Source organism: Macaca thibetana, chromosome 12, assembly GCF_024542745.1.
Source record: "Macaca thibetana thibetana isolate TM-01 chromosome 12, ASM2454274v1, whole genome shotgun sequence".
Lineage (NCBI taxonomy): Eukaryota > Metazoa > Chordata > Mammalia > Primates > Cercopithecidae > Macaca > Macaca thibetana.
In genome coordinates, this window is record NC_065589.1 from 72,786,735 (window position 1) to 72,804,213 (window position 17,479).

The 17,479-nt window shown below is 40.7% G+C and overlaps 1 protein-coding gene across 1 annotated transcript; it reads right to left on the reverse strand.

The window, feature by feature from the left end:
• Positions 1-410: 410 nt before the first annotated feature.
• On the reverse strand, positions 411-1,112 carry LOC126932541 (60S ribosomal protein L15-like). The gene has a single exon (XM_050751469.1). The coding sequence runs from the start codon at positions 1,074-1,076 to the stop codon at positions 462-464; it is 615 nt and encodes a 204-aa protein (XP_050607426.1). The 5' UTR covers positions 1,077-1,112; the 3' UTR covers positions 411-461.
• Between the last annotated feature and the right edge of the window lie 16,367 nt (positions 1,113-17,479).

Here is a 17,479-nt window from a genome sequence, read left to right on the forward strand (position 1 = left end):
TCATTGTGTATAAGTTGTCTCTTCACTCTGTAGATTGTTTGTTTTGCTGCACAGATGGTATTTAGCTTGATATAATGCCATTTGTCTTTTTTGCCTTTGTTGCCTATACTTTTGAGGTCTTACCCAAAAAAATCTTTGCCCAGATCAATGTCCTAGATCATTTCCCTAATGTTCTTTTTTTTCTCTTAAAGAATTTATTTTAAACCTATTATACCACAGTATGTTTTATACACTGACATACAACTCCCTAATAAGATAAAGACAAAAAAGTTTATCTTATTAGAAACAAGATACACCACCACTTATTGTCTTCAAACACTATTGCACTTTAACTTTCTTAATTTGACAAAGCATTCAAGAAACAAGCTGCAGACTAGTTTTAACAGACAAATAACACCTGTAAGCAGACATGACTGTCCTAAATTGTTTATTAGGTATGAATTTTACAAACTTTACTTATATTAGCGGTAACGGTGGAGCTGGAGAGTATTGCGCCTTCTCCAAGCTGCCCGGTGAGAACCACCAATAGTGTGGTGGAACTTACGGCCCTGTCCAAGGCCAGGGCTCTTTCGACCTGCAGATGTCAGCCCACGCATCTCCCTGTGCTTGTGGACTGGTTTGGTGATCCATTGGGTGTCAGGATTTCTTCTGATAGCTTTATGGAATGGATCAATGAGGATAACCTCAAAAAATTTGTATGTGGAATCTTCTCCAACCCAGTAAGAATTCAGGACTCTCAGAGCCCCGCAGTGGCGTCCAGCTCGCTCCTCTGCAACGGACTGAAGGCTTAGAGCAAACTTGAGCTGGTTAACACCATGATGGACAGGCTTGCCGTAAGTTGCACCCTTAGGAACAGGGCGTTTTCGGCCACCACGGCGAACACGAATCCTATATATAACGTAACCTTGCTTGGCCTTGTAGCCCAGTCGGCACGCTTTATCAGGCCGGGTGGGGCGGGGAGCCCTGTGGAGAGCAGAGAGCTGGCGGTACTGCCAGCAGCGGACCCTCAGAAGAAAGCGCATGACATCAGACTGCTTCTTTCTCCATAGCTCCTGGATGTACTTGTATGCACCCATCTTGGCTTACCTGATGGCTGCCGCCAGACGGAAAGGCCTAATGTTTTCTTCTAGTAGTTTCATAGTTTAAGGTCTTACATTTAAGTATTTAATCCACTTTCATTTGATTTTTGAATATGGTGAGAGATAAGAGTCTACTCTTGTTTTTCAGCATATAGATATTCAGTTTTCCCAGCGCCATTTATTGAAGAGATTTTCATTTCCCCACTAAATGCTGTTGGCACCTTTGTCAAAAATCAGTTGGCTATAAATATGTGGATTTATTTCTGGATTCTCTACTCTGTTCCATTGGTCTATGTGCCTGTTTTTATGCCAGTACCATGTTCTTTTGTTTACTATGACTTTGTAGTATATTTTGATGTCAGGAAGTGTGATGCCTTCAGCCTTGTTCATTTTGCTAGGATTGCTTTGGCTATTTGAGATCTTTTGTAATTCCATATGAATTTTAAGATTGTTTTTCTATTGATGTGAAGAATGTCATTGTTATTTTGATAGGGATTGCACTGAACGTGTAGATTGCTTTTGGTAGTATAATAATTTTTCACAATTTTACTTTTTCCAGTCCATGAATGTGGGATGCTTTTCTATTTTTGTGTTACCTTTTCAATTCTTTCATCAGTGTTTGGTAGTTTTCTTTGTAGTGAGCTTTTACCTCCCTGGTTGAATTGATTCCTAGGTTTTTTGTTGTTGTTGTTGTTGTTTTGTAGATATTGTAAGTGAGATTACTTTATGGATTTATTTTTCCTTGGGTTCATTGTTGGTATATAGAAATGCTGCTGATTGGCCGGGCGCGGTGGCTCAAGCCTGTAATCCCAGCACTTTGGGAGGCCGAGGCGGGCGGATCACAAGGTCAGGGGATCGAGACCACAGTGAAACCCCGTCTCTACTAAAAATACAAAAAAAAAAAAAAATTAGCCGGGCGCGGTGGCGGGCGCCTGTAGTCCCAGCTACTCAGGAGGCTGAGGCAGGAGAATGGCGGGAACCCAGGAGGCGGAGCTTGCAGTGAGCCGAGATCGTGCCACTGCACTCCAGCCTGGGCAACAGCGTGAGACTCCGTCTCAAAAAAAAAAAAAAAAGAAATGCTGCTGATTTTTGTACATTGATTTTTTTATCCTGAAACTTTACTGAATTTATCAGTTCTAAGAGTATTTTGTGAAGCTTTTAGGGTTTTCTAGATATAAAATAATGTCATCTGCAAATAGGGATATTTTTACTTTCTCCTTTTTCATTTAGATGCCTATTATTTCTTTTTCTTGCCTAATTGCTCTTGCTAGGACTTCCAGTTCTATGTTGAATAAGAGTGGCAAGAGTGGGCATTTTTGTCTTGTTTCGGTTCTTAGAGAAAAAGCTGAAAGCTTTTCACTATAATGTTACCTGTGGGTCTGTCATATATGGCCTTCATTGTATTGAGATACGCTCCTTCTATACCTGTTTATTGGGGATTTTTATTATCAAAGGATCTTGAATGTTACTTAATGCATTTTCTGTGTCTATTGAAATTATCATATGGCTTTGTCCTCCATTCTGTTGATGTGATGTATCATATTTATTGATTCACAAATGTTGAACCATCTTCACCTCCCTGGGATAAATCCCACTTGGTCGTGATGAATGACCATGTTAATGTACTGCTTACTTCAATTTGCTAGTGTTTTGTTGAGGATTTTTGCATCTATGTTCATTAGGGATATTGGTCTGTGATTTTCTTTTTTTTGTTGTGTACCTGTCTGTTTTTGTATCAGTGTAGTGATAATCTCATAGAATGAGTTTGAAAGAATTTCCTCCTCTTCAATTTTCTGGAAGAGTTTGAGAAGAATTGGTATTACTTCTGCTTTAAAAGTTTAATAGAATTCAGCGCAGTGAAACCATGAGGTCCTGGGCTTTTCTTTGATTGGAAACCTTTTATTACTAATTCAACCTTGTTTCACGTAATTGGTCTGTTTAGGCCTTCTGTTTCATCTTGGTTCAATCTTAGTAGGTTTTATGTTTCCTGGAATTCATCTATTTCCATTAGGCTTTCCAATTTTCTGGCATATAGTTGTTTGTAATAGTTTCTAATAATCCTTTGTATTTCTGTGGTATCAGTTGTAAATATGTTTCTGTTTTTATTTATTTGGATCTTTTCTCTTTTTTTGGTTAGTCTAGCTAATGGTTTATTTTTATGTTTTTAAAGAACAACTTTTCATTTTATTAATCTTTTGTATTTTTTGTCTCTTTTTTTAAAATTATACTTTAAGTTCTAGGGTACACGTGCACAATGTACAGGTTTGTTATATAGGTATTCATGTGCCATGGTGGTTTGCCACACCCATCAACTTATTTACTTTAGGTGTTTCTCCTAATGTTATCCCTCCCCCTGCCCCCGACAGGCCCTGGTGTGTGATGTTTCCCGCCCTGTGTCCAAGTGTTCTCATTGTTCAGTTCCCACCTATGAGTGAGAACATGTGGTGTTTGGTTTACTGTCCTTGTGATAGTTTGCTGAGAATGATGGTTTCCAGCTTCATCCATGTCCCTGCAAAGGACATGAACTCATCCTTTCTTATGGCTGCATAGCATTTCATGGTGTATATGTACCACATCTTCTTAGTCCAGTCTATCATTGATGGACATTTTGGTTGGTTCCAAGTCTTTGCTATTGTGAATAGTGCCGCAGTAAACATACCTGTGCATGTGTCTTTATAGTAAAATGATTTATAATCCTTTGGGTATATACCCAGTAATGGGATTGCTGGGTCAAATGGTATTTCTAGTTCTAGATCTTTGAGGAATCACCACACCGTCTTCCACAATGGTTGAACTAATTTACCTCCCACCGTGTAAAAGCATTTCAATTTTAAAAAATTTGTGCTCTGATCTTTATTCTTTCTTTTCTTCTACTTATTTGGGGTTTAGTTTGTTCCTGCTTTTCTAGTTCCTTGAGATACATCATTAGGTTGTTTATTTGAAATTATTCTACTTTTTTGATGTAGGCATTTATTACTATAAAATTCCCTCTTCATACTGTTTTTGCTGTATCCCATAGTTTGTTATGATGTATTTCTATTTTTATTTGTTTTAATAAATTTTTAAATTTCCTTCTTAATTTCTTCATTTACCCCTTGGTCATTCAGGAACATGTTGTTTAATTTGCATATATTTGTACAGTTTCAAAAGTTCCTCTTGTTATTGATTTCTAATTTTATTCCATTGTGGTCAGAAAATATACTGGATATAATTTAAATTCTTTTAAATTTGCTGTCCCATAAGTCTTACAGGCATTGTTCTCTATTTTTATTCTCCTTCCTTCCTTCCTTCCTTCCTTCCTTCCTTCCTTCCTTCCTTCCTTCCTTCCTTCCTTCCTTCCTTCCTTCCTTCCTTCCTTCCTTCCTTCCTTCCTTCCTTCCTTCCTTCCTTTTCCTTCCTTCCTTCCTTCCTTCCTTCTTCCTTCCTTCCTTTTCCTTCCTTCCTTCCTTCCTTCCTTCCTTCCTTCCTTCCTTCCTTCCTTCCTTCCTTCCTTCCTTCCTTCCTTCCTTCCTTCCTTCCTTCCTTCCTTTCTGTCTTTCTGTCTTTCTTTCTTTCTTTCTTTCTTTTGTTTTTTCTCTAGCTGGGCAATTCCAAACAATCTATCTTCAAGTTCAGGGACACTTTCTTCTGCTTGATCAAGTCTGCTGCTGAACCTCTTGATTGTATTTTTTATTTTATTTATTGAATTTTTCAGCTATAAAATTTATGTTTGGGCTTTTTAATGTTATCTATTTCTTTGTTGAATTTCTTGTTCGTATCATATATTGTTTTCATGATTTCATTGTCTTTCCAATTGTCTATCTGTATTTTCTTGTATCTCATTTGAGTTTCCTTAAGATCATCATTTTGTAAATCTTTTCCAGCAATTTTTCAATTTTTTTGTATTGGGGTCTGTTACTAAAGATTTATTATGTTCCTTTGTGGTGTCATAATTCCTTGTTTTTTCATGTTTCTTATGTCCCTGCATTGAAGTCTGTGCATCTGGTGGAATTGCCTCTTCCAATCTATCTAGAGTGACTTTCATAGAGACTTGCACCTATGGTTGAATCCTAGTGTGTTGGTTGGGAAGGGTGTGGCGACTCTGTTTCTAGGTAAGTGCAGCGGTATAGTCTCTGTGCAGCTTTTCTTCTGCAATGTCTAATTTACCATTAATTCCCTCTAACAGACTTATATAGAAAAGAAATGAGAGTTTTCATCTCTAGAGATTCAATTTGATTTTTTAAAATATCTTTCATGTCTCTATTTACTATTGTAAACATATGTAACACAGTCATTAAAAAAACTTTTTATGTCTTTGCCTACCAATTCTAACATCTGTATGAGTTCTGGGTCAATTTCAATTGGTTTTCTCATAGTTATTAGTCATATTTTCCCTCTGCTTTGTGTACCTGGTAATTTATTGGATGCCAGTCCTTTTGAATTCTTAAGATTTTTTTCTCCTTTGGATTTGTGTAGGGGTTTTTTTTGTTTTGTTTTTGTTCTGTTTTGTTTTTGCCATTTTTTATTATACTTTAAGTTCTGGGGTACATGTGCAGAACATGCAGTTTTGTTATATACGTATACGTGTGCCATGGTGGTTTGCTGCACCCATCAACCTGTCACCTACATTAGGTATTTCTCCTAATGCCATCCTTCCCCTTGCCCCCTACCTCCACGACAGGCCCCAGTGTGTGATGTTCCCCTCCCTGTGTCCATGTGTTCTCATTGTTCAACTCCCACTTATGAGTAAGAACATGCAGTGTCTGGTTTTCTGTTCTTGTGTTAGTTTACTGAGAATGATGGTTTCCAGCTTCATCCATGTCCCTGTAAAGGACATGAACTCATCCTTTTTTGTGGCTGCATAGTATTCCATGGTGTATAAGTGCCACATTTTCTTTATCCAGTCTATCATTGATGGACCTTTGGGTTCGTTCCCACTCTTTGCTATTGTGAATAGTGCTGCAATAAACATGTGTGTGCATGCGTCTGTGGAATGATTTATAATCCTTTGGATATATACCCAGTAATGGGATTGCTGGGTCAAATGGTATTTCTAGTTCTAGATCCTTGAGGAATTGTCACACTGTCTTCCACAATGGTTGAACTAATTTACACTCCCACCAACAGTGTAAAAGCGTTTCTATTTCTCTACATCCTCTCCAGCATCTATTGTTTCCTGAATTTTTAATGATTGCCATTCTAAGTGACGTGAGATGGTATCTCATTGTGGGTTTAATTTGCATTTCTCTAATGACGAGTGATGATGAGCTTTTTTTCATATGTTTTTTGGCCACATAAACGTCTTCTTTTGAGAAGTGCCTGTTCATATCCTTTGCCCACTTTTTGATGGGGTCGTTTGTTTTTTTCTTGTAAATTTGTTTAATTCTTTGTAGATTCTGGATATTAGCCTTTTGTCAGATGGATAGATTGCAAAACTTTTCTCCCATTCTGTAGGTTGCCTGTTCACTCTGAGGATAGTTTCTTTTGCTGTGCAGAAGCTCTCTAGTTTAATTACTTCCCATTTGTCAATTTTGGCTTTTGTTGTCATTGCTTCTGATGTTTTAGACATGATGTGTTTGCCCATGCCTGTGTCCTGAATGGTATTGCCTAGGATTTCTTCTGGGATTTTTATGGTTTTAGGTCTTATGTTTAAGTCTTTAATCCATCTTGAGTTAATTTTTGTATAAGGTGTAAGGAAGAGGTCCAGTTTCAGTTTTCTGTATATGGCTAGCCAGTTTTCCCAATGCCATGTATTAAATAGGGAATCCTTTCCCCATTGCTTGTTTTTGTCAGGTTTGTCAAAGATCAGATGGTTGTAGATGTGTGGTGTTATTTCTGAGGCCTCTGTTCTCTTCCATCAGTCTATATATCTGTTTTGGTACCAGTACCATGCTGTTTTGGTTACTGTAGCCTTGTAGTATAGCTTGAAGTCAGGTAGCGTGATGCCTCCAGCTTTGGTCTTTTTGCTTAGGATTGTCTTGGTTATGCAGGCTCTTTTTTGGTTCCATATGAAGTTTAAAGTAGTTTTTTTCCCAATTCTGTGAAGAAAGTCAATAGTAGCTTGATGGAGATGCTATTGAATCTATAAACTACTTTGGGCAGTATGGCCATTTTCATGATATTCTTCCTATCCATGAGCATGGAATGTTCTTCCACTTATTTGTGTCCTCTCGTATTTCCTTGAGCAGTGGTTTGTAGCTCTCCTTGAAAAGGTCCTTCACATCCCCTGTAAGTTGTATTTCTAGGTATTTTATTCTCTTTGTAGCAATTGTGAATGGGAGTTCATTCATGATTTGGCTCTCTGTTTGTCTGTTATTAGTGTATAGGAATGTTGTGATTTTTGCACATTGATTTTGTATCCTGAGACTTTACTGAAGTTGCTTATCAGCGAAAGGAGATTTGAGACTGAGACGGTGGGATTTTCTAAATATACAATCATGTCATCTGCAGAGACAATTTGACTTCCTCTTTTCCTAATTGAATACCCTTTATTTGTTTCTCTTGTCTGATTGCCCTGGCCAGAACTTCCAATACTATGTTGAATAGGAGTGGTGAGAGAGTGCTTCCTTGTTTTGTGCCGGTTTTCAAAGGAAATGCTTCCAGGTTTTGCCCTTTCAGTACAATATTGGCTTGAGTTTGTCATAAATAGCTCTTATTATTTTGAGATATGTTCCATCAATACCTAGTTTGTTGAGAGTTTTTAGCATGAAGCGCTGTTGAATTTTGTCAAAGGCCTTTTCTGCATCTATTGAGATAATCATGTGGTTTTTGTCATTGGTTCTGTTTATGTGATGGATTATGTTTATTGATTTGCATATGTTGAACCAGCCTTGCATCCCAGGGATGAAGCCGACTTGATAGTGGTGGATAAGCTTTTTGATGTGCTGCTGGATTCTGTTTGCCAGTATTTTATTGAGGATTTTCACATCAGTGTTCATCAGGAATATTGTTCTGAAATTTTCTTTTTGTGTGTGTGTCTCTGCCAGGTTTTGGTATCAGGATGATGCTGGGCTCTTAAAACGATGTAGGGAGGATTCTCTCTTTTTCTGTTGTTTGAAATAGTTTCAGAAGGAATGGTACCACTTTCTCTTTGTACCTCTGGTAGAATTCAACTGTGAATCTGTCTGGTCCTGGACTTTTTTTGGTTGGTAGGCTATTAATTACTGCCTCAATTTCAGAACTTGTTATTGGTCTATTTAGGAATTTGACTCCTTGCTGGTTTAGAATGTATCCATTTCTAGATTTTCTAGTTTATTTGCATAGAGGTATTCATAGTATTCTCTGATGGTAGTTGGTATTTCTGTGGGATCAGTGGTGATATCCCCTTTATCATTTTTTATTGCATCTATTTGATTCTTCTCTCTTTTCTTCTTTATTAGTCTGGCTAGCGGTCTATCTATTTTGTTCATCTTTTCAAAAAACCAGCTCCTGGATTCATTGATTTTTTTTTAAAGGGTTTCATGTCTCTATCTCCTTTAGTTCTGCACTGATCTTAGTTATTTCTTGTCCTCTGCTACCTTTTGAATTTGTTTGCTCTTGCTTCTCTAGTTTTTTAATTTTGATGTTCAGGTATCAATTTTAGATCTTTCCTGCTTTCTCTTGTGGGCATTTAATGGTATAAATTTCCCTCTAACCACTGCTTTAAATGTGGGATTCTGGTACATTGTGTCTTTGTTCTCGTTGGCTTCAAAGAACATCTTTATTTCTGCCTTTATTTCGTTATTTACCCAGTAGTCATTCAGGAGCAGGTTGTTCAGTTTCCGTGTAGTTGTGTGGTTTTGAGTGAGTTTCTTAATCGTGAGTTCTATGTGGTCCGAGAGACTGTTTGTCATGATTTCTATTCTTTTATATTTGCTGAGGAGTGGTTTACTTCCAATTATGTGATCGATTTTAGAATAAGTGTGATGAGGTGCTGGGAAGAATGTATATTCTGTTGATTTGGGGTGGAGAGTTCTGTAGACGTCTATTAGGTCTGCTTGGTCCAGAGCTGAGTTCAACTCCTGAATATTCTTGTTAATTTTCTGTCTCATTGATCTAATATTGACAGTGGGGTGTTACAGTCTCCCATTATTATTGTGTGGGAGTCTAAGTTTCTTTGTAGGTCTCTAAGAACTTGCTTTATGAATCTGGGTGCTCCTGTATTGGGTGCATATATATTTAAGATAGTTAGCTCTTCTAGTTGCATTGATCCCTTTACCATTGTGTAATGGCCTTCTTTGTCTCTTTTGATCCTTGTTGGTTTAAAGTCCGTTTTATCAGAGACTAGGATTGCAATGCCTCCTTTTTTTTTTTTTTTTTTTTTTTTTTTTTTTGCTTTCCATTTGTTTGGTAAATATTCCTCCATCCCTTTATTTTGAGCCTGTGTGTATCTTTGCACGTGAGATGGGTCTCCTGAATACAGCACACCAATGGGTCTTGACTCTTTATCTGATTTGCCAGTCTGTCTTTTAATTGGGGCATTTAGCCCATTTACATTTAAGGTTTATATTGTTATGTGTGAAGTTGATCCTGTTATTATGATGCTAGCTGGTTATTTTGCCCATTAGTTGATGCAGTTTCTTCGTAGTGTTGATGGCCTTTACAGTTTGGCATGTTTTTGCAGTGGCTGGTACCAGCTATTCCTTTCCATGTTTAGTGCTTCCTTCAGAAGCTTTTGTAAGGCAGGCCTGGTGGTGACAAAATCTCTCAGCATTTGCTTGTCTGTAAAGGATTTTATTTCTCCTTCACTTATGAAGCTTAATTTGGCTGGATATGAAATTCTGGGTTGAAAATTCTCTAAGAATGTTGAATATTGACACCCACTCTCTTCTGGCTTGTAGAGTTTCTGCAAAGAGATCTGCTGTTAGTCTGATGGGCTTGTGTTTGTGGGTAACCCAACCTTTCTCTCTGGCTGCCCTTAGTATTTTCTCCTTCATTTCAACATTGGTGAATCTGATGATTATGTGTCTGAGGGCTGCTCTTCTCGAGGAGTATCTTTGTGGTGGTCTCTGTATTCCTGAATTTGAGTGTTGGCCTGTCTTACTAGGTTGGGGAAGTTCTCCTGGATAATATCCTGAAGAGTGTTTTCCAACTTGGTTCCACGGTCCCCATCACTTTCAGGTACACCAGTCGAATGTAGATTTGGTCTTTTCGCAGAGTCTCATATTTTTGGAAGGCTTTGTTTGTTGCTTTTCATTCTTTTTTCTCTAATCTTGTCTTCTCACTTTACTGTTGTTGATCTTCAATCTCTGATATACTTTCTTCCGCTTGATCGATTCAGCTATTGATGCTTGTGCATGCTTCACGAAGTTCTTGCGCTGTGTTTTTCAAGCTCCATCAGGTCATTTATGTTCTTCTCTAAACTGGTTGTTCTAGTTAGCAATTCATCTAACCTTTTTTCAAGGCTCTTGGCTTCCTTGCATTGGGTTAGAATGTGTTCCTTTAGCTCAGAGGAGTTTGTTATTACCCACCTTCTGAAGCCTCCTTCTGTCAATTCGTAAAACTCATTCTCTGTCCAGTTTTGTTCCCTTGCTGGCAAGGAGTTGTGATCCTTTGGAGGAGAAGAGGCGTTCTGATTTTTGGAATTTTCAGCCTTTTTCTGCTGGTTTCTCCCCATCTTCGTGGATTTATCTATCTTTGGTCTTTGATGTTGGGGTCAAAGACCCCAACATCGGATGGGGTCTCAGAGTGGATGTCCTTTTTGTTGTTGTTGATGCTAGTCCTTTCAATTTGTTAGTTTTCCTTCTAGCAGTTGGGCCCCTCTGCTGCAGGTCTGCTGGAGTTTGTTGGAGGTCTACTCCAGACCCTGTTTGCCTGGGTATCACCAGCACAGGCTGAAGAACAGTAAAGATTGCTGCCTGTTCCTTCCTCTGGAAGCTTTGTCCCAGAGAGGCAGCCGCCAGATGCCAGCCAGAGTTCTCCTGTTTGAGGTATCTGTCAGCCCCTCCTGAGACATGTCTCCCGGTCAGAATACACGGGGGTCAGGGACCCACCTGAGGAGACAGTCTGACCCTTGTCAGAGCCCGAACACTATGCTGGGAGATCTGTTGCTCTCTTCAGAGCCGTCAGGTAGGAACGTTTAAATCTGTTGAAGCTGCACCCACAGCCGCCCCTTTCCCCAGGTGCTCTGTCCCGGGGAGATGGGAGTTATAAGTCCCTGACTGGGGCTGCTCCCTTTTTTTCAGAGATACCCTGCGCAGAGAGGAGGAATCTAGAGAGGCAGTCTGGCCTCAGTGGCCTTGCTGAGCTGCGGTGGGCTCCATCCAGTTTGAACTTCCTGGTAGCTTTGTTTACACTGTGAGGGTAAAACTGCCTATTCAGGCCTCAGCAATGGTGGATGCCCTTCCCCCCACCAAGCTCAAGCATCCCAGGTCGACCTCAAACTGCCGTGTTGGCAATGAGAATTTCAAGCCAGTGGATCTTAGCTTGCTGGGCTCCATGGGGGTGGGACTTGCAGAACCAGACCACATGGCTCACTGGCTCCAGCCCCCTTTCCAGGCAAGTGAATGGTTCTGTCTCGCTGGCATTCCAAGCACCACTGGGTATGAGAAAACAAAAAAAAATCTCCTGCAGCTAGCTCGGTGTCTGCCCATACGGCCGCCCAGTGTTGTGCTTGAAACCCAGGGCCCTGGTGGCATAGGCACCGGAGGGAATCTCCTGATCTGTGGGTTGTGAAGACTGGGCAAAGCACAGTATCTAGGCCGCAGTGCACCGGTCCTCAGGCACAGTCTCTCACAGCTTCCGTTGGGTGGGGGAGAGAATTCCCTGACCCCTTGCATTTCCTGGGTGAGGTGATGCCCCACCCTGCTTTGGCTCGCCCTCCATGAGCTGTACCCACTGTCCAACCAGTCCCAGTGAGATGAATCAGGTACCTCAATTGGAAATGCAGAAATCACCCGCCTTCTGCACCAGTCTCGCTGGGAGCTGCAGCCCAGAGCTGTTCCTATTTGGCCATCTTCCAAGACTTTTTTTTTTTTTTTTTTTTAAACGTGAGGGAAGACCATGGTTTTTTCTAGAGCTAATTACTTCCCACCACTGAGATTATACATTTCTGAGTATTCTACCTAATGCTTTGAGAATTCTGAGGGTTTCCATCTGGCTGGTAGAAAGAAATACTATTCTTGGCCCTGTACAAACACTAGATATCCTTTTGGGTGATTCTTTCTTTGGCCTTGTGTAGTTTTCTCATACACATGCACTGATTAGTACTCTGCCAATACACAAGGGCAGCCCTCTGCAGATCTCTGGAATTCCTTCTCTGTGGAGCTCTTTCCTCCCCAGTAGTCCATCTATGAACTCTCGCTGCTTTGGACTTCACAGACTCTCAGTTCAGCCCGTTCAATTCAGGGAGTCCACCAGGTTCCATTTGGAATTTTCTTCTTTGCATTACAGCCTGGAAATGCTCAATAAAGTAAGGGTAATTATAAGATTTATTTTACTTATTTCTTATTTCTTTGTGATCACTGTCTTTTGTTACTTGATAACCACTGTCTTGAAAAATCACTGGATTATATATTCTTTCCACTTTTTTGGATGTTGTTTTTGACTGTTTCAGGTACGATGTGGTCTCTGTTATTCCATCTTAACCAAAAGTGGAAACCTCTATTACCGATTTCAAATTTATAATTTGTTATGATTTCTTTTCTCATTCTTAATATTCACTTTTCTACTTAATTTTCATTTGCAATTTTGTGTTCTCTTTCTTAAAGAGGACCCTCCACCTCGGGTCCTTTACCCAGGCTCTTGAGCCGAACCCCCTGGTTAGAATTCTGTCTCCACCACTTAGTAGCTTGTGACCATGAGCAGCCTCAGTACCTCAGTTTCTTCATCCTATTAAATCAGAATAATAGGAATTACCTCATGGTGTTGAACATCAAGTGAATTATTACATCTAAACTACTTAGAAAAAATCCTGGAACATAGAAACCATTCAAGAATAGTAACTGACATTTCTACTCTTGAGCATCATTAATGTATAGGTGGTACTATAAATTATGGGATCATTTACAGAGAGTGTGAAGGCTTAGGATGGAACCCCACATACATGATAAGAGCAGAGTGTAGACCACAAAGGAAATAGAACAACGGCCAGAAAGCAGGAACTAGAAGAACATGGTGTCCTGGAAAACAAAGTAGGCAAACATCCAAAGGAGAGGTTAAACATCAAAATGAGGACTTAGAAATGACCCCTGAATTAGGCAATAGAACAGTCACGACTGATGCTGTGAAATGGGGGTAAAAACAGGCTACATCACATATGTTAATGAGTATTAATTGAGATAATTCACGCTAATTCCTCAGCACAGGACTTGGCACATATGAAGTGTTAAAAAATATAAGATATCTTAATTGTTATTGTTAAATATGTTTGCCTTTTGTGTCACTGGACCCAGCCCTTGTCTTACCATAGTATATCAATATTAGAGCAGATACAGAGTCTCTTCTGGTCCTACTGTCTCTATTTTCTTTGTCTCACCATCACCCATACCCCAAGGTATGACACTAGAAGTCCTTCTGTCAAGCAAACACAAGCACATGCATGCATGCACACATACTCACACACACCACATACTATACACATGCCACAGGCACACATCAAAGTCTATCCTGCAAGATCCTTTCTTTTTACCAAGGGCAGTCATTTCCCCCTACCCTGACACTCCCAGTCTATCTTATTAAAATAGTATAGATGTCATGAACAACTACTACTTCCTGTGGATTCAAAGGCCAAGGCCAATCCTGGGTCACGTGGCCACATTCTTTCCGGGCTAGGAAAGATGCTTGGGCCCCTCTGGCTTCTTCAGGGAGAAGTACAGCCCATCTTTCCACGAAGATTTCTTCCAAGAAACAAGGGAGACTAGATTCTTAGCAGCCAAAAACTAGTGGCTGCTGTGCCCTACAGCCAGCCAATTCCAGGGTTTAGGATGTAACCAACCAAACCAAAAATAATAATTTTGACAGCCTTGGAATTTAGATCAAACACCTTGAGTTATATTTCCAAATTCTCTTTTTAATTTGGGGAGGCACCAAATCCATTTGGTCACTTGTTTATAAACCCACATAGATTCCAGGTGAAACGTTTGGTTCTTGTGGTTCTGATTCATTGCTGTGTGAAACATATTAATGCTATTTGCATTAAAAGCAAGGCAGGTCTATGTGGAGCTCCAGATTATACCTTTCGAGATGGGAAGTATAATTTGTACCAAGAGTCAACTGATTAAAACCCCAAACGCACCTGTGTTCACGCTGAAACCCTGCTACCCAGGCTTATTTGAACCTTGTGCTGTGAGTCATTCTAGATGACTAAGTCTCCAAATACTTGAAAATTCTATCATGTATACACAAAACTTAAAAGTTTTAGTGATTTGAGACAAAAATCTTTCTAAACAAATACATTTCAACTTCCTTAAAGTGAATATAATTTTACCTCTTCTTAAAGACTTGGGGTCATCAATGAAAATATCAGTAAGTGACCCAGTCTAGATTAGGTGTAAGAGTCTAAGGGTTATTTAACCCCACACTAAATGGGCCCAGGCGGTTGGTTTTGGGCTCTGGAGACTATTACAGTAGTTTTTCTGTCTCCCCTCTTGTTGGAACTTGTCATTTCCTGCTGTTATCAGTTTCTCTGTCTGTAGTAGCTTCTCCCACATTTAATTATTTGCTGCTTTTTATATTTAAGAGCTTAGAAAACTTATTAGAATTATGTGTAAAGGTAGTGCAAATGGATTCCAAATGGAGATTTTACATGTGAATAAATTGAAGTTACTCTGAGGCTTTTTCTGAAAATAGGTTGGTTATAAATAAATAAAACAAGTGAAACATTTTGTGACATCGATTTTGGCCTCTTTGGTGATTTGCTGGCTTGTTTTGTCATTCTTGGCCATGCCCTACACTGTTGGGCGGTAGGAACCTCACAAGGGGACTAGGCTTCAGGTGTGCTTTACTTGCTCTAAAACGTCATGGGTGGCAGCTGGGTTAGAAATAGAGGCAGTCACTCGGATTGGCAACTCGTGAAATATCTCAGGGAAAGACTTGCCAATGATCGTGGCAGGAGGCAAAAGAGCCAGGGGAGGAGGAGGAGGGGAGGGGCAGAAGGCGGCACCCTCACAATTTCCTTATTCCTTACAGAGAATTACTAAAAGAATGAGGTCTTCCCCATCCCTGAGGGAACTCTGTTCCATAAGTTTGGCTGAGTGGGGTCCCTGCCCACAAGGAGACCTCGGGCTATGAGACGCCACACTTCCATCCTGCAGAAATGGCTTCCAGGCAGGGCTTCTTCCTCTGCTGCCTCTCCCTGCAGCACACCATCCAGTCACTGGATTTTTCTGTACCAGGAGAAACCCCAGCCCAGCATTTCAGTATCATCCTGGGGTGCATTTTCAATGGGTGAGTGAGATCCCAACCATTTAATTCCTTATACAGCAGAACTCTCAACTGTTCCCAGGAGTCTGCACATTGGCTCAGGAAAAGCCCTGCTGCTTCTGTTCCCCCAAAGTCTCCTGGCATAAGACTGCAGAGGCACCCAACCATTCCTTGCACTGGGACATTGCTCAGGCGAATGGCCCTCCTCAGGCTGTGGGGGGCCCTCTGGGGAGACAGGTGCCCTTGTCCTGGAACACACACTCACATCCTAACCCTCTGTCCCCAGATAGGCTGGCCTGTGAGCTTCTTTCCAGCCTTTTACAGCCTCTGGGCATCTCACACTTACCTGACCTATTTTTACAAGCTCAAGACAGAGAGCATAGAAAAGTGTTGAATCACTCTGGGGTCTGTGTCCTGGTTCTAAAGTTCAATGTCAAAGTGAAATTCTGCCTTTTAGTGGATTCTAATGAATGTCAGCTCATGTTTCTTTATTTTTCTTTTCCTAGAGTGAAAGGAAAGAAAGGTTTTTTCTTTCAGAAGAGTCTATATTCTGTATTTACAAAGCTCTTAAGGGCTATACATTTTCTTCATGACAAGAAAAGTAAAGATTTTCCCTATTCACCCAAAAGGACAAACCAATTTTCTCTTTTATTATTGGGGCATTGTCTTCCCTCTTCATCTCCAACTCAGTGTCCTGGGTCTCTAGGCACAGAGTAGCTACTAAAGAAATACTCATTGGTTGAATGAATGAAAGAACGAACGGATAGATGGATGGCTGGACGGACAGATGGACGGATGGATGGGTGGATGACTAGATGGACAGGAAAATGTCTCTGCATTGTTGCCTTCCAGGGTACCTTCCCAACTTGGCAGAAACCTCTCATAATGCTCCTTGGCGGCTCTTCTTCAGGGATCTGCCTATATCAAAGAGACATCTTTTAAGCCTATTTGGGGTTCATACAATAGAATTTAATAATGAAGACTCCTTTATTGGATTCTTTGCTATCTTTTGCAGAAGAGCTGGATGAAAACCCGGCTGCCTGGGTCCTGGCTAGAATTTCTCAGTGAATGGTTGCATGGTTGTGTGCTTCCAGCACAGCTCAGTTCTGTCAGGCCCCTTGGCATCTGCTTTGTCCTGGAATGGCTGTGCACAGTTTGGGGTCTGGACAGCAGTTCCAATGGCTCTTCTGGGGCTCTGAAGCAATTAAAGTTGGGGCCTGTTTTTCTTTGTCATGAGGCTGTTGGATTTTTTGGTCTTTTTAAAAGCCTCTGCAGTTGCTGGCTTTGCTCTAAAGGGTATCATTCCTCAGATATTCCAGGTTGCCACTGCCCACTGGCAACCCTGCAGAGAAAAGTGCCCAGGCTGCTGGCCCCACAGAGTGTGGGAAGCCAGGGGCTCAGTTTCACAGAACCAGACCAAGCCTCACTGGTATGACTCAGTGACTCTAAGTCCCCAACCTCCCAGCCCTTCGAGTCTTTCTCCCTTTCCCACAGCTGAGCCAGGACTCTGAAGACCGTTTCCTCCTCCTGATGGGACTCCTCATTAACATGTCTTCTTTTCTCTTTTTCTCTGCTCCAGTTCCATCTGCAGCTTCCTAATCACAGCATTGGCAACCTCAGATCTGATCCTGCTTCTGATACAGTGCGTCCAAGAGAGAGCTCCAAGCCAAGAGAAGATGGGTTTGTGGTCGTGAGAAGTGAAGGAGCCCTCCTAGGATAGCAAGAGGCCACATCTGGAATGCACAGTGCTCGGCATGGGAAAGGTATGCTCACAATCGTCACGGTTAGGGTATCTGCATAATCTTAAAGTGATCCCCACATATTATTAGTTTCTTATTAGTTGTGAGGGAGAAAAAAAAACAAAATGGTATGAGACCAGGGAGAAACCGTGCAATACTTTTTGACCAGGTGATCAAAATTAACCTCATTTCTGCAGTACCGATGACATTGTGTGGCTCTTGATGTGACACCCTGGATAGGACAGTATTCAGGTTGAAATTACATAACCTCAATCCGACCTTGAGGAAACATGAGACAAACACACAACGAGGAACATGCTATTCAAACAAAAATGGTGTATG

Bases quoted from the DNA above. Each gene is read 5' to 3' on its own strand.
- LOC126932541 (XM_050751469.1), bottom strand. From the start codon at position 1,076: ATGGGTGCATACAAGTACATCCAGGAGCTATGGAGAAAGAAGCAGTCT.